The 25,939-nt window shown below is 51.5% G+C and overlaps 12 protein-coding genes across 12 annotated transcripts; 5 read left to right on the top strand and 7 right to left on the bottom strand.

Moving 5' to 3' along the window:
• Positions 1–2,073: 2,073 nt before the first annotated feature.
• On the top strand, positions 2,074–3,207 carry CC84DRAFT_1219167 (uncharacterized protein; the record flags this gene model as incomplete). The annotated part of the gene is made up of 5 exons (XM_018183060.1): positions 2,074–2,266; positions 2,317–2,400; positions 2,451–2,516; positions 2,568–2,633; positions 2,684–3,207. The coding sequence occupies 5 exons, from the start codon at positions 2,074–2,076 to the stop codon at positions 3,205–3,207; spliced, it is 933 nt and encodes a 310-aa protein (XP_018034281.1).
• A 665-nt stretch (positions 3,208–3,872) lies between these two features.
• On the top strand, positions 3,873–5,646 carry CC84DRAFT_1166068 (FAD/NAD(P)-binding domain-containing protein). Its single transcript, XM_018178867.1, has 3 exons — positions 3,873–4,420; positions 4,469–5,126; positions 5,180–5,646. The coding sequence occupies exons 1-3, from the start codon at positions 4,113–4,115 to the stop codon at positions 5,504–5,506; spliced, it is 1,293 nt and encodes a 430-aa protein (XP_018034280.1). The 5' UTR covers positions 3,873–4,112; the 3' UTR covers positions 5,507–5,646.
• Positions 5,573–6,645, bottom strand: CC84DRAFT_1207156 (glycoside hydrolase; the record flags this gene model as incomplete). The annotated part of the gene is made up of 4 exons (XM_018182077.1): positions 5,573–6,115; positions 6,170–6,225; positions 6,285–6,528; positions 6,585–6,645. 4 exons carry the CDS (start codon positions 6,643–6,645, stop codon positions 5,718–5,720), a joined length of 759 nt encoding a protein of 252 aa, XP_018034279.1. The 3' UTR covers positions 5,573–5,717.
• Positions 6,646–7,094: 449 nt separating this feature from the next.
• On the bottom strand, positions 7,095–8,596 carry CC84DRAFT_872515 (uncharacterized protein). Its single transcript, XM_018187742.1, has 3 exons — positions 7,735–8,596; positions 7,634–7,686; positions 7,095–7,587 (listed from the first exon to the last, which is right to left on the bottom strand). The coding sequence occupies exons 1-3, from the start codon at positions 8,376–8,378 to the stop codon at positions 7,544–7,546; spliced, it is 741 nt and encodes a 246-aa protein (XP_018034278.1). The 5' UTR covers positions 8,379–8,596; the 3' UTR covers positions 7,095–7,543.
• CC84DRAFT_872493 (cytochrome P450) lies at positions 8,597–10,679 on the bottom strand. The gene is made up of 3 exons (XM_018187739.1): positions 10,434–10,679; positions 9,891–10,384; positions 8,597–9,823 (listed from the first exon to the last, which is right to left on the bottom strand). The coding sequence occupies exons 1-3, from the start codon at positions 10,545–10,547 to the stop codon at positions 8,815–8,817; spliced, it is 1,617 nt and encodes a 538-aa protein (XP_018034277.1). The 5' UTR covers positions 10,548–10,679; the 3' UTR covers positions 8,597–8,814.
• Positions 10,680–11,171: 492 nt separating this feature from the next.
• CC84DRAFT_1260959 (uncharacterized protein) lies at positions 11,172–13,110 on the top strand. Its single transcript, XM_018185027.1, has 4 exons — positions 11,172–11,590; positions 11,641–11,766; positions 11,819–12,398; positions 12,449–13,110. Exons 1-4 carry the CDS (start codon positions 11,552–11,554, stop codon positions 12,739–12,741), a joined length of 1,038 nt encoding a protein of 345 aa, XP_018034276.1. The 5' UTR covers positions 11,172–11,551; the 3' UTR covers positions 12,742–13,110.
• A 370-nt stretch (positions 13,111–13,480) lies between these two features.
• On the bottom strand, positions 13,481–14,900 carry CC84DRAFT_1219161 (uncharacterized protein; the record flags this gene model as incomplete). The annotated part of the gene is made up of 6 exons (XM_018183059.1): positions 13,481–14,113; positions 14,166–14,277; positions 14,333–14,487; positions 14,539–14,587; positions 14,646–14,704; positions 14,757–14,900. The coding sequence occupies 6 exons, from the start codon at positions 14,898–14,900 to the stop codon at positions 13,481–13,483; spliced, it is 1,152 nt and encodes a 383-aa protein (XP_018034275.1).
• A 497-nt stretch (positions 14,901–15,397) lies between these two features.
• Positions 15,398–17,807, bottom strand: CC84DRAFT_872509 (amino acid permease-like protein). The gene has a single exon (XM_018187741.1). It carries the CDS (start codon positions 17,506–17,508, stop codon positions 15,895–15,897), a length of 1,614 nt encoding a protein of 537 aa, XP_018034274.1. The 5' UTR covers positions 17,509–17,807; the 3' UTR covers positions 15,398–15,894.
• Positions 17,808–17,909: 102 nt separating this feature from the next.
• Positions 17,910–19,029, top strand: CC84DRAFT_1166063 (uncharacterized protein). The gene has a single exon (XM_018178866.1). The coding sequence runs from the start codon at positions 18,119–18,121 to the stop codon at positions 18,818–18,820; it is 702 nt and encodes a 233-aa protein (XP_018034273.1). The 5' UTR covers positions 17,910–18,118; the 3' UTR covers positions 18,821–19,029.
• Positions 19,030–19,276: 247 nt separating this feature from the next.
• CC84DRAFT_1149647 (C2 domain-containing protein) lies at positions 19,277–21,480 on the top strand. The gene is made up of 6 exons (XM_018176680.1): positions 19,277–19,590; positions 19,688–19,828; positions 19,883–20,037; positions 20,135–20,254; positions 20,306–20,377; positions 20,426–21,480. Exons 2-6 carry the CDS (start codon positions 19,768–19,770, stop codon positions 21,458–21,460), a joined length of 1,443 nt encoding a protein of 480 aa, XP_018034272.1. The 5' UTR covers positions 19,277–19,590; positions 19,688–19,767; the 3' UTR covers positions 21,461–21,480.
• A 144-nt stretch (positions 21,481–21,624) lies between these two features.
• Positions 21,625–23,209, bottom strand: CC84DRAFT_872504 (hemolysin-III channel protein-like protein Izh2). The gene is made up of 6 exons (XM_018187740.1): positions 23,002–23,209; positions 22,629–22,930; positions 22,476–22,573; positions 22,175–22,315; positions 21,929–22,124; positions 21,625–21,879 (listed from the first exon to the last, which is right to left on the bottom strand). The coding sequence occupies exons 2-6, from the start codon at positions 22,920–22,922 to the stop codon at positions 21,790–21,792; spliced, it is 819 nt and encodes a 272-aa protein (XP_018034271.1). The 5' UTR covers positions 22,923–22,930; positions 23,002–23,209; the 3' UTR covers positions 21,625–21,789.
• Positions 22,990–24,676, bottom strand: CC84DRAFT_1249331 (uncharacterized protein; the record flags this gene model as incomplete). Its single annotated transcript, XM_018184281.1, has 4 exons — positions 22,990–23,718; positions 23,776–24,125; positions 24,262–24,450; positions 24,500–24,676. The coding sequence occupies 4 exons, from the start codon at positions 24,674–24,676 to the stop codon at positions 23,427–23,429; spliced, it is 1,008 nt and encodes a 335-aa protein (XP_018034270.1). The 3' UTR covers positions 22,990–23,426.
• Positions 24,677–25,939: the final 1,263 nt, after the last annotated feature.

The following is a 25,939-nucleotide window of genomic DNA, read 5'->3' as shown; positions in this document are numbered from 1 at the left end:
GTTCAGATGCTTCTACTTCCGTCAGTAGCCTGCGTACAGGAAGCCCAGTTGGTTGTATGTTTGGAGGCAGCCGAGCCAGGCTCGAGACCCACTTTTGGAAGACGCAAGCTGATAGTGGGCATCGCATGGAAGCCAATCTCCGCAAGCTTTCGTTAACTTTGGATGGAATTTTGACCCAGGACACATGCCAATGAACTGCGTCCGCCCAGAAATGCCTGTGAAACGTCGCGCAGACGCACTGTGAACAGGTGTTGTAGTCAACATGGCCTGAATCGCACGCAGACAGGGGGCCACGAGCGATGGGTCCAGTCACTGCGTGAACGCCGTTGGAAAATCATTGAATTGCAGTAGTACCGCGAAATGATCTTCTCCACGTGCACTCGCACCCGGAGTGGTCCCGCTGTCGTGGTCTGGCCGGCAGAAGCGGGAGGCATGGTGGCTTGTGGCGGACTGACGGTGCGCGTTTACGCAGTTCGAAAGTCGAAGAATTGCGGACGGAGTTACCGAGTCCACGCCATCGGGCGAGTCACGTAGCCTGTTGAAGATTCGGCGCTGGCCTGGTGCTAGGCCGGCCCTCATGTCAGTGAAGCCGGCCCAGGCCTGGCGTCGCACTAACTGGGCGGGGAACGGCGCAAAGTCAAGCTGCGAAGGTTTACTAGAAGAGAAAAGCGATGCGCAGAAACTTTATCGAGACCGGAAGATTACACAGTTGGGGAAAGTAGGAATTTGATGTTGCGATAGTAGACGACTCGCATGCAGATCCAAGGGGAGAAGATCATCGGTAGTGTTTCCTTCGGTTAGCGCATTGCGGGACCTCGTCGTGGCGCGACAATGGCCAGCAACCAAGGCTGAAGGTGCTAGATGTGATCAAGAAGATATCTCAGATGCCTCTCTGTCCATTCATTTGCCGACGGCTTGTATGGCTCATCTATAGCGACTGAGCAGCCTTCGATCCGACTGGTCAGGGCCGCCTCCTATCCTGGCTGGTTCATAATCATTGTTGCCTCTGTTCTGCGTTGCGTCCAACTTGGCCTCTGGTCGATCGTCGCTCTTCGCTATCAGTACGCTGTGTCCTCTGGCAACATCTGACTGCTAATACAAGCCAGAGGCAGCGCGTTCAACGGTCCCCATAGCTTCCCCAAATACCCCAGGTACCGTGCCTCAAGACACACACAAATTTTTATCAAATGGAGAGCTCGGTATTCAGCCTTTCTACAGCTGCAGGCAATCTTGCTACAGCCTACGGCTCTGCACTCCGCAACAACCACATAGTGTCCTCGGAAACCAACACGACCGAGCTAGATTTAGCTTCCAATGAAACGGCGTCCAACATCCGTCATCTCCTATGATACCGCCGAGAACAAACACAGGTTTCCATGTATACATTCTTGTGTTCAAAAGTGGACGTGCCTCTAGTGCTCAGCCGTCGCAGTCCCTGAAAAGGATTTTCGAGACGCGACACGCTTCATCAGTCCGGCTATCCGCGCCACAGCCCCATTTCGGGACTGTCAGAGGGATGTCGTTCCTCCCGTGGCTAGCTTGGCTACGACATTTCTAACGACTCCTGTTCGGCCAAGAAGTCGATAGGCCCGAATATTCGTTTGTATGCTGATATTATTATTTTCTGCGCGCGCGACTTAATTGGTCGAGTATTCGATACTCGCACATTTCGACCAATACGCTTGCCTTCCTCTGCAACATCTGTGAACAGCTATCGCCTCACCCGTCTCTAGGCACTCGCTCGGGCAGCACTAGCCGCGCAGGAAACTCTCCGCCAAACACTCCTAGTCCATCAAATGGCCCACGGTACGACGTCAAGTCTTGGAACACTCACATGTCCTGGGTCTGAGCTTTCTGGCTTGAGTATATATCGGCTCTCGCATGCAATCACTAAGAGTTCCCATCAACCTATTCAGCTTTCTTTTCTTTCTCTTCTTTGATCTTCTGATCTGACATTCGTTGCGCAGCGCGTTACTTGGTTATTTAGAGCAGAGCTCGACACGTTCTCTTCATCATCGATCTATTTTCTATCCTGAAACTTTTCAATCGCTTTGCATCCCCATCGCCGACACTATGAAGACTGCATACTCTCTTCTCACGCTCCTTTCCGTGTCTCTAGTGGTCGCCGGGCCGCTCCCAATCAATCGTAATGACGAACGTGCCGTTGCCTCTACTGCACCCGCACCTGCGCCGGCACCCGCAATTACACCTGAGGCGCCCAGTGCTGGCGATGCGGAAGCTCAGAAGGCTGCTGAGGAGAAAGCAGGTACGCGGCCCATGTCCCCACACTTATACCGCCTTATTGATTACGTCCAGCTGCGGATCACAAAGCTCAGGCAGACGCCATGGAGGCAATGCATGTAGCTGAAGCTGAGGCTAGGGAGAAGGCGCACCAGGAAGGTTCGTTCTGTTGTCCCATATCAATCTGTCAGACCGCTAAACGTCCACAGCCGCCGCGAAGATGGAAGCTATGCATGTCGCAGAGGCCGAAGCGAAAGACAAGGCTGCCCAAGAAGGTAGATGCTTTTCGGGTGCACTTCGATATCTTCCGTTAACTCTTGATGTAGCCGCTGCCAAAATGGAAGCGATGCACGTCGCTGAAGCTCAGGCAAAAGACAAAGCAGCCCAAGAAGGTACACTGGTTTCACAGTTCCCTGAGATATCATTACTGAAAATCTTCTAGCTGCTGCGAAAGCTGAAGCAGAGCATAAGGCCAAGCTCGAGGCTGAAGCTGCTGCCGATAAGGCCGCTGCCGACAAAGCTGCCAAGGAGAAGGAGAACGCTGAGAAGGAAGCCGCACGGCTCGAAGCCGAGAAATTAAAGGAGGAGGACGGGAAGAAGAAAACTGAAGAAGATGCTGCACGAGCAGAAGCTGAGAAGGTGAAGAAAGAGGAGGAAGAGAAGAAGAAGGCCGCGGAAGAATTGGCCGCGAAGGGTAATGCGTCTCTTCTCCACGAGCCAGCTGCTCAGAACACGAGTGTAGCGGAGGCCATCCACCCTGTCGGAAACGCAACTGTTGTTTCCGAAGCCACGAGCACTGTTGAGCACGTCTTGCCCGCCGAGACGGCTGCTGCAGTTGTCGAACACCCTGCTGGCCCTCCTGCACCCCTTACACCCCCTGCTCCTAAGGCTGAGGAAGCTGAGGCGGGTAAGCACCCTTTGGCCGGCGAAAATGTCGCAAACGTGACGGAGAATACCAGGGCTTGAGACACCTGATTCGATATCTGCTGTGAAGGATAGCTGTCGTGAACGAGAATCAGAACAGGATTGCTGGGTCAATTGCTGTGCAGGCTCAAAGATCACACTAGTCAAATACAAGTGCTAGGGAAGGACCTTAGGCATATCAAGAGTATAATCTTAGACAATATTGTTAATGCCCAAAGAAGAGACTTTTTATTGTGTGATGGTTCTATGTACATTTTCGATAGGCGTGTAACCTCGACGGCTTGAATTAGTACGTTTGAGATGGGTTTTTGGCTACGATCTATCACCGATCCAATACTTGTTCATTCGCATTTCCAGCGGCTAAAAGTGCACTTCGTCATGCAGGAAATTAAAGGTGGGATGCGCAGCTAACGTTATACTTTTTTGTGGTGACCTCCAAGCGTTTAGCTTTCGGTGTTTGGTTCGAAGCGAAGAATGCGAGGAACCTAAGCGAGGTACGAGAGAAACCTCATTGCGTAAGTATGAGATTCCAAAAGAACGCCTGAGCTAAGAGACGCCGACAATCGAAAGCGCATCATAGCAAGCATACCCGAACGATCGCTCACTATACGATGAGCTCAACGCATCCTTTCATTGGGTTGTTTCCTCCATCTGGGCGGTATTCCTCGTTCGGTCTTAGTCGGAGAGTCACGCCACTGTAAGCCCGAGACCGAATAATACCGAAAACAGTCGCGTCATGGGGCGGAGACAACAACTCGACATGCAATCAATGTCAGGAGGCAGCAGTGACACCACTTTGGAACTAATGCAGCATATAAGGGCTGTACCGCTGCGATGGAACCTTGAGTATATCTATGATAGTTTCCGACACAATACCTTCACAGTGACTCTTATCTCGGTTTCTCGATCTCGGCCATCCTATCTCTTCTCGCTCACAAGACAACAACATGGCACCGCTTAAGATCCTCATATCTGGAGGTGGTATTGCAGGCTCCTGTCTTGCCTGGTGGCTGTACAAAGCAAATGTCGACGCCCAGATCACAATCATTGAGCGCGCACCTGAACCAAGAACATCAGGCCAAGCAGTGGACATACGAGGCGCTGCAGTCGAGGTCATGAAAGCGATGGGCCTTGAACAGGCGATACGGGACAAGAACACGACGGAAGTGGGCTTCGAGTTTGTGTACTCAGACGGTGTGTCGAAAGCCAGAATGGCAGCGACTGGGGACGACAAGAACCAAAGCTTCACGAGCGAGTATATAACCCTTGTCTTTGTTCCTGGAGAGCACGCTAATCACATCAGGTACGAAATACTTAGAGCCGATCTAGCAAACATCTTTTACGACGCAACAAAAGGCATGAAAGGCATCGAGTATGTTTTCGACGAGACCATCGAAGACCTCGTGCAAGACTCGCAAGCAGACAAGGTCCAAGTCAAATTTACAAACCATCTCCCGCAAGCTTATTACGATCTCGTCGTCGGTGCAGACGGCCAGATCTCGCGGACGCGTCGCCTAGCATTCGGCCATGGACCGCAAAACGGCGACTACCTCCACCGCTTAGGCGAGTACATGGCGTTCTTCACCATTCCACGAAATAAAAGTGACAGCCACTGGGCACAGTGGTATCCGGCGACGCGAGGTCGGATTCTGTGCACAAGGCCTTCACCCTACAACGACACACGCGTCTTCATGGGAGTAGTCGACTGGGACCTCAAGCGCTTCAGTGAAATTCAAGACCTTGTAAAGAGGAGGGATGAAAAGGGTGCGAAGAATTGGTTAGCGAGGGAGTTCGAAGGGGCGGGGTGGGAGACGCAAAGGGTCTTGGACAGCATGAAGACAACGGATGATTTCTACATGCAAGAGATTGTGCAAGTGAAGATGGGCGAGGAAGGCTTTGCCAAGGGCAGGATTGCGCTGCTGGGTGATGCAGGATATTGCCCCTCCCCGCTCTCCGGAATGGTAGGCTCCGAAACTTCTCCCATACTCCTGTTTAAAGCAGGCTAACTCTCCAGGGAACCTCGCTCGCCATTGTCGGCTCATACGTACTCGCTGGCGAGATAGCAAGCTCGCCCTCAGACATCCCTGCTGCTCTTCAACGTTACGTCACGACCTTGCGGCCATTCTCAGACCAGTGCCAGCGGCTTATGCCTGGGATGCCTCAAGCTTTGTTTCCCCAGAGCGCGTGGGGCTTGAAGCTCGAGGCTATGCTCGTTACACTTCTTACCTCCCCTACATGGCAACGAATTGGACCTTGGGTGAAGATGCTCCTGCCAAAAGACTTTCAAAGAGACAAGTGGCAACTTCCGAAGCAGTACTCGGGCATGCCTGTTAGCGTATAATCGTAGCTTGAGTAGTCAATCCCTTTGCACCATACTGCGTAGAAGGTTGCTCGAGTTGGTCTCGTTCGGATGTAATCGTTCCATGTGGATTTATTTGTCTCTTATCTAGCTAGATGGTATGATCATCACTCTCCAAGTAGCCTTCCAACAGGACCCGCTCTTTGATCAGTATCCTAGTCGTTGACCATCTATCTAAGGAGCCAAAATTCCTCTAGTTTGCAGCAGTCCACAACGCCGGGCCTGGAATCGTGTACGAAGTGGGGCTGGTGTACAAGTTGAACAAGATTCCCGGGTCGGTCCTCTTGTACAGTGAAGTTCCAGCCACACCACTGGTAGGCGCAACACTACCGCTTCCCGAGACCTTAAGGTTCAGGCACTGCGGGTAGATCTGGGCGCCATTGTCGCTACTCGCACCATGGAGCGCAATGATTTCGTGGCGAATGACGTAGTTACCAGCCTTGAGGTTCTTGGGTACAACTGTCGACGCGGTGAAGCTATTCTTGATGAGGTTGTCCGTAGCCCAGGTACCGGAGCCGCCGGGCGTGATAAGGCCAGCCTGGGATATCTTGGACCACTTAAGGGATGAGGGACTGAGAGAAGTGCATTCGCCTGATACGCCAATTTTAGCACCGTACAGTCTATCCTTCGGAAAGAAGAGCTTACCGTTGCATGGGGCGATGTAGTTGATGATTGGACCCTTGTGGCTGTCGGGCCAGGTGCTATATATTGTGAGTATCTTTCAGTACCTCAGGGGGCTTGGGGAATTGTAGTATCTTACTTCCAGACAAAGTTGATGGTGTCCCCTGCGTTGACATTGACGTAAGCCTGACCCGCTAGAGCGCTCTTATGGCAGTTGATGTCGGCGGTGGTGAAGGCATCTGGCGAAACGAAACCGTTATCCTGGTTGAGAGCATCCCAACCAGCGGTAACGGGGCGTGCCTGGCCATTCTGGACATAGTACCACCAGACAGGATCAGAACCCTTGGTCACGACACCATTATCAGTAACGCTTGTAACGAATCCTATCGCTGGATTAGCAAGACCTCACCGAGTGAAGCAAAGCTCAGATGAACCGTACCGTGCGCGGAAGCAGCCTCGAAGAAAGCCGCGACAGCGGTAAGCAGAGCGATCGTATACATTTTGAGTTTGTATGAGAGAATTTGAGGTAGATTGCTGATGGGACAAGGAGGTAATATTCAATGAACTCTTTATAGTACACAACCCTTGGTCTCACAGCCATGAACACTGGCCCAGTGCATCGCTACGCTTTCCGAGACGGCCCTTTCGGATACTACACCAAGACACGAGGCAACCTGAATTTCTATCTTTGCGCGAATCAGCGTGTGTTTGAGGCCTCAAGCCAGCCAACAGTAGGCCTTGGCTTTTCAGGTTCAGCTCGCGCACTACGGCGTACAAAACGCAACTCCGATGATAATGGTGTGAAGATTTGTTAATATTTCCGCACATATTGCAGAGCCGCATTTGTGTTGGTGGAAGTTCATACATCTGTTGTGCAACGCGGGGTGCAGGAGGTTTTTCCGGGAAAACCGGAATGGTCGGTTAATTTATTTTTCTGGGGTTAAGGGATCGTAATTTGGAGGAGCCACGCGAAGAGCACGAGACGTCTAGGCATGCATAAGCTATCCATGTCGTGATCCTAGCAGGATGTGAGCTGAGAAAAGAAGGAAGGCAGTGGCTCGAAAGCTCTATCGATGATGTGAAGCCTCTAGCCAGTCAGCACGATCGATCAGCCTAGTACCTAATCACAGGTCGGCATTCGAGACGGAGACCGGACCGCATGTTTGGCAACTGCAGGATCACGTTCGCCTGAGACGTGGGGGGCGTCCGTCGGGCAAGGCGAGGCTCGATGCTGTACTGACACCCAACATGAACGACGCAGAGCATCGCTGGTTCGATATGGACTAGTTCCTAAACATTTGAAAAGATATAAGACACTGAGAAGGGCGATGTCGACTAAGAATCGCAGCTGAGATGCAGAAACAGAGTATTTGTTCTCTGATCTCCCTTCCCACCCTCTCATATCGTCGTAACTTCTAGATTGCGGATGGAGTACGCAGTATCTGTGCACATTAGCGATGCGGTCTCAAAGTTTGCTCCGCGACTTACTCGAAGATGGCCCCGGTGTGCCGCTGCTCCCTTCCATCTGAAGATTGATGATCCTACTGGGGTCAGAATAGCTACTTTCGTCAACGATCAAGTGCACTCACAGATATAACGGCTTTCCGATGTAGTCTTTCCCATAGTGCGTCGTGACCTCAACATCGTTCAAGAAGTACTTCACCTGCGCATCCTTCCCGTTACCCCTGTCCCTGACCTGGCACTTGATATTATGAAAGCTCCCAGGGCTAGCATAGTCCACGTCTTTCCATTGCAATACACTGCTGGTGTTGAAAGTGTTGAAGCTGATCTTTCCACTGCCCTTCCATTCCGCCATGTCAATCTCTGGTGGCCAGCCATTCACAGCCGTGAGCCAGAAAGCGGGCCATGTCCCCTTTGCAGTGGTAGCCTGGAAGCTGCCGCTGAAGACGAAGCCACCGCCTGAGGGAATTGTGAAATGTTGTTTCGCGTAGACTGCACCGGAGAGGTAGTTGATAGGGATTTGCTTGCCACCGTGCGTGGCTGGTGGCTGGCCAGAGACCTTTTCCGCAGTCAACGTGAGGGTACCAGCTGTGGAGATCACCGCATGCGAAGCGGCCATTCGCGCGCCTCCGTTGTGGTCGGTACCCCAAGGGTAGTTGTAAGAAAAGTACTGCGTGAGCGAGCTTGTTGAGTCGAAGACGGTTTTAGGAATGAGCGTCGCTGCCGATGAAAGCCCTATTGTAAGAGCTACAGGCAGCAAGATAAAACGCATATTGGGGCAAGTCACGCAGGATATGGGGCAGTATAATGCAAGAATCGAGGGTGTCGCCTGTGGACTTAGGAGCGCGCCTGCCCTGGAATGGTGCTGGTATATAATACTCCGGCGTAGCCATTGACCTGTCTCCACATATTACTCCTATAAAAGATATTTCGGTCGGTGAACATGTTGTTTCTGTGCTTTTTAGAGTGGTTCCGAATAGAGAAGACCTGGGGAACCTTGTAATTCATGGCCCACACGGGCCAATGGGCAACTCGCACTTCGCCAAAACTGGACGCGACGCAATCTACAATAAACATCGGGCATCGGATGAAAGCGAGTCGCGTAGAATAATCGTGTAGATCAGCCTTCGCAGTCATGCTAGTACAAGGGTATTTGGATATCAAACCTCGGTGTGTTGCGTCACATGCGGAAGTGAACGAAGATGATCTTAGGTCCGATTGGCAAACCGAACACGAACCGGATACTCCTGATTTGGTGTCCCTCCAACTCCCTGGTTTCCAGCAATCCAGGCCTTGCTTCCAAAAATCTCGCCATCGTCCGCAGCATATGCAGGTTCGAAATCGAATTCTCTGAGGGTCATCACCAAGACTAACTTCAATTCAATGAGCGCTAGAGCTTGACCGATACAGTTACGTCCTCCTTGTTCAAATGGACGCCAAGCCCCTTTCGTAGGATACAAGCGATCACCTTCTTTCGCAAGCCAGCGTTCTGGAAGGAATTTTTCGGCCTCTGGCCAGTATTTTGCGTTTATGTGCATTGAAGTATGGTTTGTCCAGATCTTGACGCCTTCTGTAGGGAACAGTTTGCCGGAGTCGTCAGGGAGGCTGACCTCAGGGGTGCCCATACGAATACCGGATACTGGCGGATATAATCTTAAGGTCTCCTTGATGACGGCTAAGGTATAAGGTAGTTGATTGAGACGTTCAGGCTCCTGCTGGACAATGCTCATTATGTGCGCCGTCGATACATCAGTACCGAACACTATGTCATGCTCGGCCCTGACGCGGGACAAATACTCGGGGTTCATGGCCAGAGTATTGAAGCACATGCATATCGTGGTGCTTGAAGTTTCATGACCTGCCACCATGAAGATAATCAAATTGCTTATCAGCGATGATTTGAAGCTGGGATCCAAATGATCAGGCGATACACCATTCCTACGAGCGTCGATGATGTAGCTTTCGAGAGCTGCAGGGAGTAACGCTTTTGCCTTTGGCTTCTCCAGTGTGGCAGCTTTGGCCTCAGCGAATCGCTTGTCGATAACCGCGCCAATGTGTTTCTTGAAAAGACGATTGTTATTCCACAGAATGAATGGCCTTTTCGGGTTGAGCACAGTCCAGGGCTCAACGATGGGAGAAAAGCTTATCCACTTGGCTTGACTCCGGATCGTAGCAGCGATCGGGTTATCTCGGTGTTGATGGCCCATAGGTTCGCCGCTATGCAATTAGCATCGAATTGACCAATGATTGGGAAGTAATCTGTGAATACTTGGTGTGGACCTACAAAGAGATTCTCCCGACTACGTCAATCGTCAACCGCGAAGCGAGGGGTTCCAGTCGAATGACTTTGCCCTCTCTTGCCACTCTCCTCAGCTTCTCACAAAATATCGACACTTCGCTAGCAACTGTTGGTGCCAATTGTGTGAGGTAGGTGATGCTAAAGCTGGGGTTGAACAAGAGCCTCCACTGTTTCCATTGATCCTCGGGCATAGTCATCATGCTGGGCCCTGCGCAGAGCGTGTTCAGAGGTCCGTTGACGTCGGCTGGCTTGAGAAGTGAGGTACTGTACTTTTGTAACGCATTAGCGGCAGTGGGCGTGCTGATGACAAGAAGAGGTAGACTAAAAGGCCATGTGTCGATGAGGAAAATGCCGTTTGTGAACGGTTTAGCAAGAGTTGCGATTCCGTAGTCATTGCTCGCCGTGACCGGGAATGATTTCTGGGCTTCGGCCATCTGCAGGAGATGACCCCAGACGAAGCTATGTTCAGCGGGCATATCCTGGCATCGAATGTTAGCCATGCTGACTGACCGCGGGGTACTAACTCACAATTCCAGCTTGTTGGAGTCGCCGTATCTTCATACGGTTCTTTCTCAACTTGAAGAAGAAGTAACCGACCAAAGTGGCCAGTAACACCAGGATAGAACAAGCGGTCGAAGCCATCGGGGCGTATTTCAAGTGACCTGAGAGCACCTGTGTACCGATTGTAGGGGTTTCAGTTGTTTTTCTTCTCTACAAAACTTGCCCGCAGGCTGTGGGCAAGCGGTAAACACGACGAAGAAGCGCTGTCATTCATAAAGAGCACGACGACGGCAGTCCCTTTATCTCAAGTTGCTAGCGCCATTTTAGATGTTCAACCAGTCAATCAGCGCTAGCATCCTGCGGCGAAACTGGATCCCAATGCGGAAGCGGCGCGGGCAAGGTCGTTTAGAGCGCGCGTCTATTGGGCGATTCTCCTGGCGGCGAGCAGAGAGAGACGTATACTGAGTGGATCGCACAGAAGGGTGATAGCAACGCGAGGGGAGAAGGAGGCGTGGGTTTGCGCTGCACGTGTAATTGTTCCGACGGGAAGGACGAGACGAGCGCCTGCGGATCCTTGGTGCCCGCTGCAACGGAGATGGGAGCGCGATGCGACTGCAGTTGGACACGGACGGCGATAGAGGGCGGACTCCAGAGTGGACGGTCGTAGGTCTGATGGGGGAGGGCGATGTAAGGCCTCCCTTCCGTACCTGCCCTGGTCGGCGCACACCTTCCTCGATCTAGCCTAGGCCATTCGCGTACGGATTGCGCCTTCGCCTGACACCCCAGCATTCATCTTCGTCCGTCAGCCTCGCTCCACGTGCGGACTGACTCGCCTAACTGAACATGGCTCATCTGCAACGGCGCTCTCGATCCCGGGCAACCCTCGATGCAGGGAGGCCCGCTCTGTTGTAGCTGGGGCATGGTCGCGGCCTACGGAGAAGCCGTTTCCTGCCACATTGAGCGATTCACTGTACTACATTTCCGGTCGAGCGATCCCGGTAGTTTCAAATGAACGCCCTACCTGCTGAACGCCGTGAGTGAATATAATTGCGAGTGTGGGTCTAACCGGTGTCTTCGATACTCGAATCCCTCATTAATGTCTAGTGTTCATCTTGAACGTGTCACTCTCTAACCGCTACAACGACATGTCGACCGAGCCACCAGCCTATACGAAGGGACTGCTGGTACGTCTTGCAAGTGAGGGTTCTTTTTCGATTTTGCTGATTCGATGAAGGTCACCACATGGCTGGTGACAGCTTTGTCCACCATTTCATTAGGCGCTCGTCTCTATACCCGCTATTGGCGCTTCTCGAAGTTCTACTGGGACGACCTGTTCGTTGTCCTGGCCTGGATTCTCTCTGTGAGTTTTGTTGAATGCTTTGCTTTTTCCATGTTCTTATTCGTACTTTCAGATTCCGATGGCGGCGCAAGTCACTGTGGCGTCTAAACACAACACAGTGCTGCATACCACGACCTTCTACAAAAGCGTCTTCCTAAGCCGGCCGATTACACAACTCTTCTTCTACAACGTTCTGTGGGCCATCAAGATATCTTTTCTGATCTTCTTCCGACGCATCGGTGTCGTCGCCTTGCCAGCTGTGAAACGATACTGGACTGTCGTCTTCATACTTACTATTGCCGCATATCTCGGCGGATGGCTGCTCAATCCGTACGACTGTTGGGTCAAGAAGGGACTGTCCCAGTGTGACCACGACCCCGCTGTCTCCAGATTTACACCTATTGCACTGACTCTTGCGACCGCGTTTGACGTTATCACCGATGCGCTCATTGTTGCGATCCCTTTCGCTATACTTTCCCACATGCGACTCGCGTTGCGCCAGAAGATGATCCTCTATTCCATCTTCTCTTTTGAGCTCGTTACCATGTTAGTCGCCATTGTTCGCGTCATCATCGCCGCCCGCGGGATTGCCAGGGACAGGATGTTCCAGATCACTCTCCTCCTCTTTCTCTCCCACATTGAGGCGAATACAGGTGAGTTGATTGGCGCTAGGCTGAGTGGCTTGATTCTAACAGTTACACAGCCATCATTGTTGCATGCGCAGGAACCTTGCGCAGTCTCTTCACACAGAAAGGCGACACCCGCTCAGAAACTCCCGCGCCATGGGATAGCCGACCACCCAACAATGATATTGTTCGGCCGCCACAAGCAGCTACGGCTTTCAAGAAAACCCCATCTTCAAGAATCTCTGAGAGAAAAGTGCCAGACGAGGAGGAACTCTCGTCTCTGACAAAGTCACATCATTCCCCCCAGCCTTCCAAACCATTCGAAACGGATATACCAATCGATCTCGGGGATCTGCTCAAGAAACCCTGAGTTGAGAAAATTTTGATGGACTTGGATAATATAATTCACGGCTCGAAGTATCGCGAGAGAACAAAGTGGGCACAAGCACCTAAGTAAAGCGCGCCAAAAGTGCCAGCCACGCGTCGTCGCGCAAACTTCCTACGGCACAGCATACCAGGATCAAACTACGTATTCGGTGCAAGCAAAATGACTGTCCAGAGATTTCTTAAGGATACTCTCAAAGTATGTGTTGCACACGACTCGAGTCTCAGGATGGCCACGAAGGGCTGCAGCTGAAGGACAAGATTGGGGGTACAGCGAAGCGACGGTGCGAAATGGTCGACAGAAGGCGATAGGTCTCGCCACTTGTTTATCATGATATCTAGTGCATGTTGTTATTCGATTGAAGAGATGACTGAGACCATGGAGCAAGTTGTTCTCTAAAACGATCAGTGACGCAGTCCTTACGGACATTCGTGCATGCGACCCTGGATGTCTCGAGATTTTTTGGCGAGATCAAGCGATCTGCACGCCACTAGCGGAACCCCTGCTCAAGAGCAGCGCTGAGCGTCCCGCGATAGCGCATCTGGCATGCCACTGATTTATCCAAGCCTTGCTACGGTGATTCGGCACAGACCAAGCCCCTTCCCCGATCGTAGACCAACTATCTGTGCAGGACCGGTGGTAATCATTAATAGCATAGAGTGATGAGTAGGATATCCAGTGTATGATAATTCTGGAATTACATCATCAGGTAATTACATTATCTTCAAGTGTCGAAACAAATCTCATCTCGAGGGTCGCGACGCCTTTCCGACGAAGAAGAGTACTTGTCGCTTCTTGAAGGCACCGCGATTACAAATTCAATTCCATCTTCATCCATCCATACCCGTCTCCGTCCCGCTTCCGCTGCACTCGCGCCATCCGAATGCAAAGGCGTCTGTGCTTCAACAAGGTCCTCTTCGGACTCCGAGCCCAGAACACCCCTCGAATCCCTCGACGACTTCCCCATAGAGGAAATGATTGAACTTTCCACAGGTGCAGGTCTGGACCTCGGTGTACTTTTCTCGCGCGACCAGCCATCCATTTTGTACGATGCAGCCGGTGGCGTCGTCACATCGCCTACCATCCGTGTCCAAAGCGGTTTGAAAGCCGGCATGTTGACGGCCATTACCGCAAAGAAGAGTTCCACAGAGGAGATGATGGTGTTGATTGCAAGCGCGGGCGAAGTCTGATGATCGCGCATTTTGCCCCAGGCGAAGACCCAGAATGCAGATGTCAGAATTGCACTGAAGCCTGAGCTAAAGATGGCCAGAACGGCGAGGCGACGTTTGGCAGGCATGCGGAGGCCCCAGATAACGGGGATTGGGAGTGTAAGGATGTAGACATCGACACTGAGGTTCTTCGAAAGGATTAGCTTGGCGGCAGATTTGAAAGGACCGAATTGAGCATACAAGTACCACAGGAGACCAAAATGTCACTGCCTGCGACATGCACTTTGCGTCCGGGGTGGAACCTGGCGAGAACACTTCTTTGGGCGGTTGACAGCGCAGAACGATGAGGAGTCTAGATAGGTCAGTGGATCGTGGAATGGTGTACGAAACCCAATGCCATCACTCACTCGTTGGTGATGAATACAGATGCGTTCAGAGCTGCTCCAACATACACTAGGATGCGAAAGGTCCGCGCTGGGGACAGATGCACATAGAATGCAAGGAATGTACTTTTGATCGTGAAGTGCGTCAGTGCGTACAGCACTTGAGTGGCCAACAGGATCTTAGAATGGTCAGAAACGCTGTAACGCGAAGTCTGAAGGCTCTATCGTACCTTTGGAATGCTTGAATTTATAGTCGGGCTGCATTCATTTGGACCGTCCCTGAAGCAATGGGTCAGATACTGGATTCTGGGTAACTGATACATAGGATGGGACGTACAAGCCACATCCCGCGTTCAGCATGAGCTGGTGTACGGCTTGGAGCGCGACATACAGGAACTGCATACTGTAAGTCATACCACTAAAGTTTGGGGCGGAGACCATTGCATACCAAAGTCGCGACCGCAAGCGTGTCATCGAGACCCCATCTTCGAATGACGAATGCTCGAGAATAGAACCTCAGCAAAAGAGATAGTATTCCCAATATGAACAACAAAATATGCAAACCTCCCGCGAGGGGATGCAAATTTGCCATTGTTGGAGACGCATCAGTACCCGTGAAGCATATATCTACTATAGGCGGAGATTGGGATGGTCCCCGAAAGAGGAAGCTATTGGTGTCGTCCACGGTGTCCGTGGCGTGTAGCTAGTCGGAGAAATATGCAGGTATGTGAATGTGCACCGCCGAGGTATGTATTTCCAAATATTCACAACGCAGCTCGAAGTAGCCCAGACTTTGGAAATATTCTGATCGCTTTTATTTATGACCACGAGCGGAGTCGACCAGCCTATAGTAGCGCGAGTGGTGGCTGTAGACATTGCGCCGGTCAACCAGCCAATCTGATTTGATGCAATACTACCAGTTGCTTGAACAACTAAGAAGAGTATTCGATGCCCTTTACGTCCCAGACTTTCCGAAAAGGCACCTCTGTACACGTACACAGAAAGAGAGTTCAGGCGGCCCATGGGATTTTTCTCGGATGGTACCTGGTGCGAGCAGGCTCTGCTGCATGCCGGTCAAGTCGGCATCTGGGAAAAGCCATGAAAATCCGCATGCAGGGGGCCTGATAGAATGTATACATTGCATCTCGAAGTCTGCCTAGCAACCTAGCAACACGAGTCGAACGAGTCGTCCAGGAGGCCCATGCCGAACTCCATCGTGGCGATACAAGCTCTAGTGTAGGTCGGCGACTGATTGATACACTGTGCAGCTAGCGGACGCTCGCTGTTTCGGCATCTCTTGAGTTTGTTCCCAAATGGGATTAGCGAAGTTGGGATCTGTGAAGAACACACCCAATGTGAATGACTTCGGTGGGATCTGATTGGTTGATTGTAGTGAAAACAAAATAGGACCACGCTGGTATGTACAGTACCGAAGGGCATCTGCACCGTCATTGAATAGCGGGCCACGTGCATCTGTCAGAAAACCTAGGGAGAATAGAGCATGTCACTGCGTGACGCTGAAGCCATGGATTAAACTGCTCGAAATAGGCGACCACTAGCTGACCACGTACCATTGCGATCATCGCTCAAAAGTCTCTCCATAGCCGCTTCCACAAGGGTCTCTTAGCCTGCCCTTGTTCTCCGCTCGGCTCATCGAGTAATTCCCGCATGTCGAGGTCCTTTCTCCGTCCTGCATCTAGATCGATTTCGTACTTTCCATGGAACTTTGTCTTGAAAACGAATTTGTATCCAAACCATATAATGAAGAACAGGGGTAGCAAAATGTAGGCGTCGACGAAAGTTCCGGCGTCGAAAGGACTGAGCGTTGTCCATCCCTGTACTAAGGCAAGGAAGATATTTGCGAACAACCCGAAATACGCATTCCAGGGATACCACAAGGACTTGAATGGTAGTTGATCCGGATGTCGACCTTGCGCTGACCAGGCTTGTCGAAACCGAATGTGTGTCCAAGAAATGGCGGCCCAGACGCAGAATGTCGAAACACCGGAGAGGTTGACAATGTAAGAGTATGCCGCGCTTCCTCCTGTGGACACGTTCATCATGCTCAGGACGCCAAAAAGATTGGTGAGGATGATCGCGTACACGGGCACACCACGACTGTTTGTGTACCCCAAGAAGCGCGGAGCCTTGCCATCTTTAGCCATGAAAAGTAGTGTGCGAGATCCTATGTATATAGAACTGTTGGCGGCTGATAACACAGTAATAAAGATGAAGGCATTGATCAAATGAACCCCGCCTTCCCAGCCTGCGTTCTGAATGGCTATTGTCATGGGACTCTTGAGCGCACGACTGGATCCGTTCACCAGTCCTTCAGCATCCGACGGGCACGTGAGACCGAAAAAGAAAGCGGAGCCCATGTAGATGAAAATAATGCGCCAAAAGACTTGTCTTATGGCGAGGGGAACGGCGACAGCTGGATTCTTGGTCTCCGTGGCAGCGACAGCCACGCTTTCTACTCCTGCATAAAACGTAGAGCAAAACACAAAGACAGAGGCCACACCACGGAAACCGGATACCCAAGGCCCTGGGTCGTTCCAGTATCTGAATCCTAAGGCCTCTTTCTGTCCGATCAAACCCCCACTCGCATAGATGATGCCGAAGATGAAATACGCGCACAGGCCTGCGAGCTTCACCAACGCAAGCCAGAATTCAGCTTCGCCAAAGCTTTCCACGCCAAGCATTTGAAAGCCGAGGAAGAAAAACCAGAATATGAGGAAGTAACCCCACAATGGAACTTTGTCGGACCAGAAGACAAGGATGGAGGAGACCACGTTGTATTCGTTTGCAAGGACGCAGCCCCAAATGAGCCAGTAATTCCAGCCCACAGCAACTCCGAATGCTTTGTCGACAAAGCGGTCCGACAGCTGCGTGAAGGCGCCTCCGGTGGGATACAGAGTGGTGAGTTCGCCAAGTGACTGCATAATGGAAAATGCGATGATGCCGATGATGCCGAAACCGATTAGTAGGGATGCCGGCCCTCCGTTTGCCAACGCGCCTCCTGCTCCAACTAGGAGACCAGGCCCAATAATGCCGGCCAAGGCCATCATGCTGAGATGCCGCGTTTTGAGACCGCGCTTCACTCCAGACCTGGGATCAATGCGCTGAAAATCATCGTCGCGGTCGAGGCTGCTTGGCGGTGCCTCCTCAGGTAGGTCTTTAGAGAATTTGCGGTGTTCCATGGCGAGCGCCTATCGTGGATGGGATCAGAAGAAACTGGGCTAGGTGCAATGGCAACTCCATCTTTTCTAGAAGTAATTTTTTCGGATGACGCTCCCGCTGTTTGGTTGGGTTGAAGACGCTAGGCGATGATGTGCTTTCGCCGAGAAAAAGGTAATACATAGAAACGAGACAAAAGCAATTCAAGCCACATGTTGGGAAACAAATCCTTGGGTGGCTGAAAGGCATGAGCGTATGCGGTGTAGAGGTGACACTGTTACTGGAAGCCCGCACATAGCTGTCCAGCTTACATCACGTGTGAGAAGGTAGAGCTAGAGTCAAACGCTGGTGATTGGCTGGATAAATGACGTAGCTTGAGATGACTCGCGCGACGCCAGGCCAGCTGTGCTTCGTGACCAGCAACTACGCCGCACCTCTTACTGTGCACTCGCCATCCTGATCAGTTCGTATCTACAGAGAGCATTGTTGCTAAGAAACGATCGCCACTTCAGCTACTGGGTTGCAGACTGAGGTGTTATTGCGTGCTTCGTTTGGGGTCACCCCATTGCGTACGTGGGGAATTGGCGGCCGAACACAAAAAGGGCACCGACTGCGTCCTGCATGCTCTGTACTATGGAAGCCGAATCAAGCCCTAAGCTGCCACAAAAACTACGCCACTGGCTCTTACGCTCTCGGTCCTCCCACAATAAGGTGCCAACTGCAACGGTTATCAAGGCACCTCCAGGCCCATGTCGGTTCCTGGGGCTTCCGCGAGAGATAAGGGACTTGATCTATCGAGAACTACTGCTCAACACTCATCCGATGATAGTTCATCTGCGACGGGTACATAGATTCGAGGCCAGCGCAAAACCCCATCCAGCGATTCTCGGAACGAACAAACAGATCCACGATGAAGCCGCATCCATATTATACGGAGAGAACACTTGGTTTAGCGCCGCTCCTGTCAAGTTCTTCTACTGGGCCGACGAACTTTACGAGCCAGAGACTTCGACGTATGTCGTTGAACCGGGTCCTATCAATAATTACTTGCCCTGGATAAAGCATTTTGTGTTGTTTCCAGAGGGACCACCCGACTGGATTCGCGATAAGATTGTAAAGCCTGGTGAAGTGGACTTGATGTTGAGACGCATGGGCATCCAGCGACATAATCTGAAACAGTTGATTATTGGTGTTGCAAGTCAAGAGATGAGTGAAGAGATCGCATACGAAAATCGTGACTGGCTGGATCCCGCAGATGAGGTAGATATGCAGAGAAAGTTCAGCTGGTTCGTACAGAGAGGAAGCCAGCCGGCATTCTGGTTGGTGTCCACGTGACACGTTTTGGAGAAGATGGTCCCGGTCCATCTCAAGACGTTTCTCTATCCAGACTACATCAAGCATCTGGAAATTACACTTCTTGGTGGAGGTTGACACAGACTGCCAAACATCTGAACAAGGTGCGGGCTTCCAAGGAGGGCGTTATCGTATAGCCAATTATATAGCGAATCTAGGGAAAAGGGTCCACGGGGCGCCTCTCCTTAGCTTGAACAAGCACTCGATCTGAATCAGCCTTGGTATCTGTCCAGAGTGACGTGTCTGTATTCAGCGCAGCATATACAGATGAGATACCGAATCAGGAGACGACGAAAATGCAAGGCTGATGCACTTTCGCTTGCTACAGCCGGAACATTGAAACCGTCAATCGGCCTGTAGACGCACGTGTGTCTTTGGAAAGCAGCCATCGTCGCTTACATTTGCAGTTGAGTGTACTGACACCAGGGCCGTGCGATTAAGCGATCACCTCCGCTCCGCGCGCGCATTAGCGGCAGCCTTGGCCCCCGCAGCAGGTGTTAGTGGCCAATGACCCTGCTTAATCCTGTTTGACCCTCCAACCAAGTGACGTGGGAGGAGCTGTCGAACGTCATGCATGCAAACAACGCGTCTCTCTTGTTTGCTGTGCACGCCGCAGATTCTAGGCCCAATTCGCATCCTTGCGATCGACCACTTACTGATCCACGATCCTGGTTTTGGATTCATGTTTTTACCCCACCTGCATCCACAGCGGTCAGGTATCAACAATTGCTGCAACTCAAATTGAGAACCGAGTACGTTTCCCGCCCAACTTCACAGCTTCTTTCTTCATAAACAAACTAGCAGATCTTGGAATAATTAGCAAGCACAACGGGTTGACCTTTGCGACAGTAGCCGACGTCAACAAAGCGCCCACTACGGACCCTTTTATCACCTCCTTCTCAACACTATCCGACGGGTTTACTGCAGCCATGGACAACATGGGACCCCTCGCCCACACGCTGAACGCCTCTGGTGGCACAGAGTCTGCTGGTACAACTAAAGGATGAGTGAACTACCTGGACATGCAGGCTTACCCACATTCAGGGTTCCTCAACGACCTCGTCGCTCAGCTTTGGCCCAACATCAACATTGCCGGTTGTAACATGGTGAAGGATATCGTCGAGCCCATCCTGGCCTCTACTCTTCCAGGCCCACTGAAAAATTTGAAGTTCGTCAAGATCGATTTGGGTGATGTTCCCGTAAGTCCTACTCCAGGATGAGGGATTTATGTGTTAGACACGGATACCTCGTGTTGAATCCCACTTTTAGAGACTGACTTTGTGCCCGCGTGTATAGATGCATCTCTCGGAGGTAGATACCCACAAGACCTCCGCTGGAGGAATCCAGCTGGAAATGGACGTGACTTGGGAAAGCAAGAGCGACATCGAGCTAGACGGTAGCATGGTTCCCAAGATTGTGGGTCTTGGTCTTCCTATACACTGTTGCAAACCACTTACATGACAACAGGGCATCGAGCGCATTCATCTCAAGGGAAGACTCTCAGTCCTCCTCGCTCCCTTAACGAACGTGATCCCTTGCGTAAGCGTTTCTTTCCAGCAGGATCGCCATAAACTAACATGGGGATAGATTGGCGCTGCCCAGGTTGCTTTCATCAACCCTCCGAAGCTCGATCTCGACTTTACCGACGCTGCAAACATTGCCGATCTGGGTATCATCTCGGGCACTGTTCGTCAAACAATCCTAGGCATCATTGGCGGCATGGCTGTTCTTCCCAACCGCTTCCTTGTCAAACTTGACAACACCAGTGACTGGTTCAAGACCTACCAACCCCATATTGGCGTCGTACGCCTGACCATAGAACGAGCAGTCGGTGTCTCGGGACCGAAGAAGAGCGGCGCGAAACGACTTCTCGCCAAGATTATCAAAGACGTACCTGACTGCTATTGCAAAGTGACTGTCGGTGCTGAGGAGGTGTGGCGAACCTCGACCAAGAAGAACGACCATGATCCGGAATGGAACGAGACGCACGATTTCCTTGTCTCGGACTTTGACCAGAACATCGTCCTTGATGTTGACGATGATGATGTTGGTGCTGACGATGACATTGGCGAGGGCTCCATTTCCATCAAAGATATTCTGCTGGGTGGTGGAAGCAAGGACATTGCTCTTTCGCACAAAGGCGAACGCACTGGAGCTCACCTAACGGTGCATGCCAAGTTCTTCAACCTCGTGAGCGATGCCTCGGCACTCTCTGCCTCGGAAAGCCAAGGAGAAGGCCAGTTCTGTGGTCTGGCTACCATACTCATCGCCAGTGCACTTGGCCTCGATGGGAAGCGTGATGAGCTCAACCCCAGCGTCAAGGTGACATGGGGCGCTAAGGAGTTCCGCACGGCAATAAAGACATACACGCCGGGCACTGACATCTTCAACCCTTCCTTCGATCAGGCGTTTCGCTTCCCTGTCACAAGGGATCTGCTGGATAGCCAAGCAAGTTTCAGGATTGCGTTGCTGAACAAGGAGACTGAGACTGGTGCTGTCGAAATCCCCTTCGCGGATGTGCTCAACGGACCAGACAGTGGTGTTGTAGATGCCTTCGATGTCGGCAATGGCGCGACTGTGAGAGCTAGTGTGACCCTAAAAGGCCTCAAGATTGCCCAGTAGCGGAGCTTAGGCACTGGGCGAAATTGTTGGAACACGGCATATGGCATATGAGCGATTTAGTCAATGATCTACGGACTTTATTATCACGATGCGAATGCGACGATGTTTGTAGGTCAGAGCCGTGATTCCAATTGCACAGAGGCCCTGGAGGATCTTGACAAGACCGATCAAGGAGCGGCTCCCCTCGGTCAACGGGTATGCCATCATAGCTCTCAATGCTCCGTTTTGCCGGTCGACTTATACAGCAGGATCTGTGAGCTATTAAAGCCAGGCTGTTGTGGGGTAAGAATATAGCCAGGATCCACCGGATTTCTGGGACAGCGCGTCCGTTACGCAAGACCGACCAACTCCTTTAAGCCACGAAGATACACGACCCGCCCCACAACAACCATGATGTGGAAAATTTGATGGCTCGCACCCTGCCGCACTTTAGCGAAGACATAATTTGCGATCATCGCATAGACTTACCCAGATATCAAACGTCTCGGGAAAACTACTCTCAGGGAACCTGGTGATGTAGAAGAGCACTCCGACGAGATCTACGGAAAGCATTTTTACGGCTGCCTGCCAGGGGAAATGCTGCAGCCTCTCGATGCCACCAATCACATATGCGTGGATCAGAGGCGTGTAGCCCGTTCCCATCAATCCGGCAATGATCAAGGCCCTGTACGTCACGTCAATGTCGATAGTAGCAAACGTGGAGGGCGGTCTTACCTCCACTTCGCAGCTTCGGGGCCGTCAGCATTTGGTTTGAGCAAGAGGAACACTATGGCGATAGACAGTCCTAAGGTGAGGCTTATATACATGTTGGCGACGTGAGCATGATGTCTGAAGCCAAACCAGGAGCTTGTTATACTGTCAACCCGGAGGTACAAAGTCAGCATATTTCTTGTGTACCCGGGCCAATGGTATCTCGCTCGTGTTTGAACAGGTGGTAAAAGATACATTTCTCGTATGGTGAGTGAAGCGAGGTTCGCTTTGACGAGAGAACCGAATTTGGTTTCGGGAGACTTACCATGTCGCCGATACATTTAGTATGATCCCAAGGTAATCCATTTTCAGAACGTGGCGCGCCACCCGCTCAGAATGGGCGCTAAAGATGTGGTATAAGCTCTATTCCTTGTCAACGATTGTGAATAGTGAGCGTACTTTCTCGCACGATACGCACCGAAAGCGACATGAGAGCGAAACTCGTGACAACATAGAACTGTGTCATCTTCGCCGTCGGTCCAGTGTCGTTATCCGCTTCTGCCAGCGCAAAGCGAGCTTCCTTTGCAAGCATCGTGCCATATACGAGCGCGGGCAGCAGGTGCGACCAAATGTTGACAAATTCGTTGTGAACGTAAAAAAGCGACACAAAACAGTGCCAGACGTTGCGAAGCTCCTCCCTGTAGCCCCTTCGAATGCGCGGATCTTTTTGCATCCATGCGGGTAGCTCGTCGAAGGACAGTATTCGAGGCATAGTGATCGCTGAAATGAGGTGTCAGCTACAAACACTCGAACGCTTGCAGTAGAAAAATGGCGAATTGGTGTGGGAGTACCTCTGCAAGGACCCCGAAAGTTTTAATTGAGCTTCAGCAGCGCTTAAATCCGCCTGCCTTGGACGCGAATCAGATCCTACGATGGATTACTGCATCAGGCATGGCGGTGTGAAAGGGGCTAAGCGGCGTAGCGAGCCAATGGACATCCAACTACCCAGGTACCTCACTTTGGAGGACCTCTTCGGCTCGCCTTTCTACCTTGCAAGGGTTGAAAAACTAGGGCTAGGATACATATGCAGTAAATACATAAGAAAGAGCGCAGTGGGGCTCTGGCAGATGTTAAGGGACCTAGCACCAGGCGCCCGTTGAAGGAAGATGCAAGTTGGGCCAAAATCCGATTCTCCCGCCTCGGGCTTGCCAGGAGCGTCTCCAGCAAAGCTTTGCGCGTACGACGCTTGGTAATAGCTAGGGTTTCCCAACTCCTCTCATCCATACAGGTCATCCTCATCAAGCTCCAGACCTTGATGCATCCTCCGAAGATGGTTGATGTAATGGTCCTTCCTTGCAAAGCCTACATTGTTCCTTTTGCATACGGTGACTTTGCATGGATAACGATTAGCGCGCTCGCTCCAATTCCCCACATCTTTCCGATGTTTTCGTGTGCCGAGGTGGCGCTCAAGATCATTATTTGATCCGAAGACCTTGTCACAAGGTTTGTGGGGACAAGGAAACCGGCGTTCGCGTGTGGAAGATTGCGACGATTGCGGACTTGCTGAACTGCACCGTCGTGTCAACGAACTGGGTCTGGATGAAGTGGGCGAGTGGCAAACTCACGATGATTCACCCACGGGATACAACATGCTAGGATTCAGAAGGTGGTCTGGCAACCATCCCACATTGATAGACTGACCTTCATCGAAAGTCAGGTCACACCATGGGCTTATTAATGAATCCAAGCCGAGATTTTCAAGCTGATTCGGCGGAGCCGCAGCCTCAAAGCCCTCGCTGTAGTCGACATTGCCAAGGATTTCAGGGGCATGTTGCCCATCATCGACGAAACAGAGGGCTGATGAACTCGGTGTTTCAAAGCTCAGACCGTGTAGTGTGGTAGGACAATGCGATGGGATGGTATCTACGTAAAAGGTATCCGGGTACAGTCTCTGGGGATCAAAGTGCAATCGGCACTGCACATCAATATCCATTGTATTGCAATTGCATGCACTCAGGTTCGCAGAGGACTGCTCTACCATCGCATACCTTGTCTATATGCATAGGATTAAATCAGGAAAAGAGCAGAAGAGATACACGTAACTGACATACCGAGCTTGCAAACCGAGACGGAGATGTATGAGTGGGATCATCAAGAGAAATCTCACCAAGCTGGGAGCATGTGACAGTCAAATCCGGAATTGATGGTAGGTTCTGTACAGTATTAATCACGTTGAACCCAGTAGCAGGGCATGTGTTCGTGAGCAATCCTTCCAGCGAAGTGTTGTACGGAGTGAGAATCTGTTCAAAGCTCAGCAATGTGTGGACTAAGGCTCCATGAGAACCTTACATTGCTGGATAAGTCGTTGGCAATGCTGGGTGAAGCATTGTTGTGGTACGCAGGAGCCGTGCGAGCAGCTATGACGGAAAGATTATGGCGATGACTGTCCAATGCGAAGCCTCCCGAGGCACTATCAACTAAGCCCGGCTCGGATAGGAGCCAATGATAATCAGTATCTTCAGACATCATTGGGTCAAAGGTTGACCAACTAGATCGGCAATGAGAAGAACTTGAGTGTATACAGCCCGAGAATTGAACGGGGAGGCCGCCAACTCTTATATTCTTTCATGACTTTCGACATATCGAGCAACAGCGACACGCTCTTGGAAATGTAGAAGTGAGGTCTCTCATATATATATACTGAATGGTGCTTGACGTTCGGGCAAAAGGGCAAAGAGGCGTATGTATTGAACGGGGCGGATGCGGTGCCTTGGAAAAAAAAGGGCAACCCGGGAAAAACCTAGCATGGTCGATTGGAAGGCAATGATCAGGGGTTGAGGTAGGCCGAAAAGGCCAGATACCCCTGGAAACATAGGTCATCTTGCCTTGAGGATGAAACGACGGGCATTATACGGGTGTCCAGGCCAAAAATAGCCCTTCCAATGTTGCAAACAAGGCTGAGAACACTGCGCGGCCAGGCGCACTGGGCGCTTTCTCCAAGGTGATAGGGCCGGGGAAAGGGGCGTTTGACTGCCACGTATTGGGATGAGGCTGAAAGCTCCTAGAACTCCGGTGTGCCCCGAAAAAAAGGCTCACTCGAGGCTACGCGACGATTGTAGACTTCCTATGGTGCTTTGACTTGGAATCTCATATCAGAGCCCTCAATCTAGGCTTGAGGGCAGTGTCGTGCGCGTGTCCGGTTTATGCGAGACTCGAAAACGGGCGAATGCCGATTAGGAAATCAATGCTGTCAGAGCCTCGCACGGAATAAGCGGCGCCGCGAATGCACCTCACTCTCAGATGCATCCAGGCACATGCATACGCGACGGGGGAACCAACCAACATGCAGTGGCGTCGATATCAGCTCTGTTCCAAATTTTAGTAGACCATTTCTCTAGCGACGATTCGGGGTACATACCGTGTTTTGCAGATTGGCCAGTGGACGAGCTGAAGGGGAAAGGTGGTGCCATTGCAAGTAGAAGGTCAAGTTTGCCCAGGTGTTTGTGCGGCGCTCAAACCCGGAAGCCATCTCGGCCGCAAGCCTGGCCTCTCCGGGGCACACGTCATTTGCCAACACAGATCGAGTTCAAACGAATACAAAGATGTTCCGTATTTCTACATGATTTCTACATGAAACGCAGCATGGCAATCACTATGCAAAAGCTCAACTACCAGTGCCCAACGGCGGCCGTGTGTACGTTCACGCTACGGCCGTCACGCTCCTCTCTTCATCCGGCCTAGCCGCGCATCCTTCCCAATGACGTCTCGCGGTCTGATCACCGCTGATCA

Source organism: Paraphaeosphaeria sporulosa (assembly GCF_001642045.1).
Source record: "Paraphaeosphaeria sporulosa strain AP3s5-JAC2a unplaced genomic scaffold CC84scaffold_7, whole genome shotgun sequence".
NCBI lineage: Eukaryota > Fungi > Ascomycota > Dothideomycetes > Pleosporales > Didymosphaeriaceae > Paraphaeosphaeria > Paraphaeosphaeria sporulosa.
The sequence above is the reverse complement of the archived record's forward strand: the minus strand, read 5'-3'. Positions and strand labels throughout refer to the sequence as shown.

Coding starts and splice junctions, on each gene's coding strand:
- CC84DRAFT_1260959 (XM_018185027.1), top strand. CDS start 11,552: ATGTCGACCGAGCCACCAGCCTATACGAAGGGACTGCTG. Junction 11,767..11,818: donor TCCTGGCCTGGATTCTCTCT/GTGAGTTTTGTT, acceptor TCGTACTTTCAG/ATTCCGATGGCGGCGCAAGT. Junction 12,399..12,448: donor CCACATTGAGGCGAATACAG/GTGAGTTGATTG, acceptor ACAGTTACACAG/CCATCATTGTTGCATGCGCA.
- CC84DRAFT_872504 (XM_018187740.1), bottom strand. CDS start 22,922: ATGCCTCGAATACTGTCCTTCGACGAGCTACCCGCATGGATGCAAAAA. Junction 22,316..22,475: donor CTAAATGTATCGGCGACATG/GTAAGTCTCCCG, acceptor CCGGGTTGACAG/TATAACAAGCTCCTGGTTTG. Junction 21,880..21,928: donor CCGAGACGTTTGATATCTGG/GTAAGTCTATGC, acceptor AAAGTGCGGCAG/GGTGCGAGCCATCAAATTTT.
- CC84DRAFT_1149647 (XM_018176680.1), top strand. CDS start 19,768: ATGGACAACATGGGACCCCTCGCCCACACGCTGAACGCCTCTGGTGGC. Junction 19,829..19,882: donor TGGTGGCACAGAGTCTGCTG/GTACAACTAAAG, acceptor ACCCACATTCAG/GGTTCCTCAACGACCTCGTC. Junction 20,378..20,425: donor TAACGAACGTGATCCCTTGC/GTAAGCGTTTCT, acceptor ACATGGGGATAG/ATTGGCGCTGCCCAGGTTGC.
- CC84DRAFT_872515 (XM_018187742.1), bottom strand. CDS start 8,378: ATGCGTTTTATCTTGCTGCCTGTAGCTCTTACAATAGGGCTTTCATCG. Junction 7,687..7,734: donor ATCGGAAAGCCGTTATATCT/GTGAGTGCACTT, acceptor TGACCCCAGTAG/GATCATCAATCTTCAGATGG. Junction 7,588..7,633: donor CACACCGGGGCCATCTTCGA/GTAAGTCGCGGA, acceptor TAATGTGCACAG/ATACTGCGTACTCCATCCGC.
- CC84DRAFT_872509 (XM_018187741.1), bottom strand. CDS start 17,508: ATGGAACACCGCAAATTCTCTAAAGACCTACCTGAGGAGGCACCGCCA.
- CC84DRAFT_872493 (XM_018187739.1), bottom strand. CDS start 10,547: ATGGCTTCGACCGCTTGTTCTATCCTGGTGTTACTGGCCACTTTGGTC. Junction 10,385..10,433: donor GACTCCAACAAGCTGGAATT/GTGAGTTAGTAC, acceptor ATTCGATGCCAG/GATATGCCCGCTGAACATAG. Junction 9,824..9,890: donor GTAGTCGGGAGAATCTCTTT/GTAGGTCCACAC, acceptor CTAATTGCATAG/CGGCGAACCTATGGGCCATC.
- CC84DRAFT_1166063 (XM_018178866.1), top strand. CDS start 18,119: ATGGAAGCCGAATCAAGCCCTAAGCTGCCACAAAAACTACGCCACTGG.
- CC84DRAFT_1166068 (XM_018178867.1), top strand. CDS start 4,113: ATGGCACCGCTTAAGATCCTCATATCTGGAGGTGGTATTGCAGGCTCC. Junction 4,421..4,468: donor AACCAAAGCTTCACGAGCGA/GTATATAACCCT, acceptor TAATCACATCAG/GTACGAAATACTTAGAGCCG. Junction 5,127..5,179: donor CCTCCCCGCTCTCCGGAATG/GTAGGCTCCGAA, acceptor CTAACTCTCCAG/GGAACCTCGCTCGCCATTGT.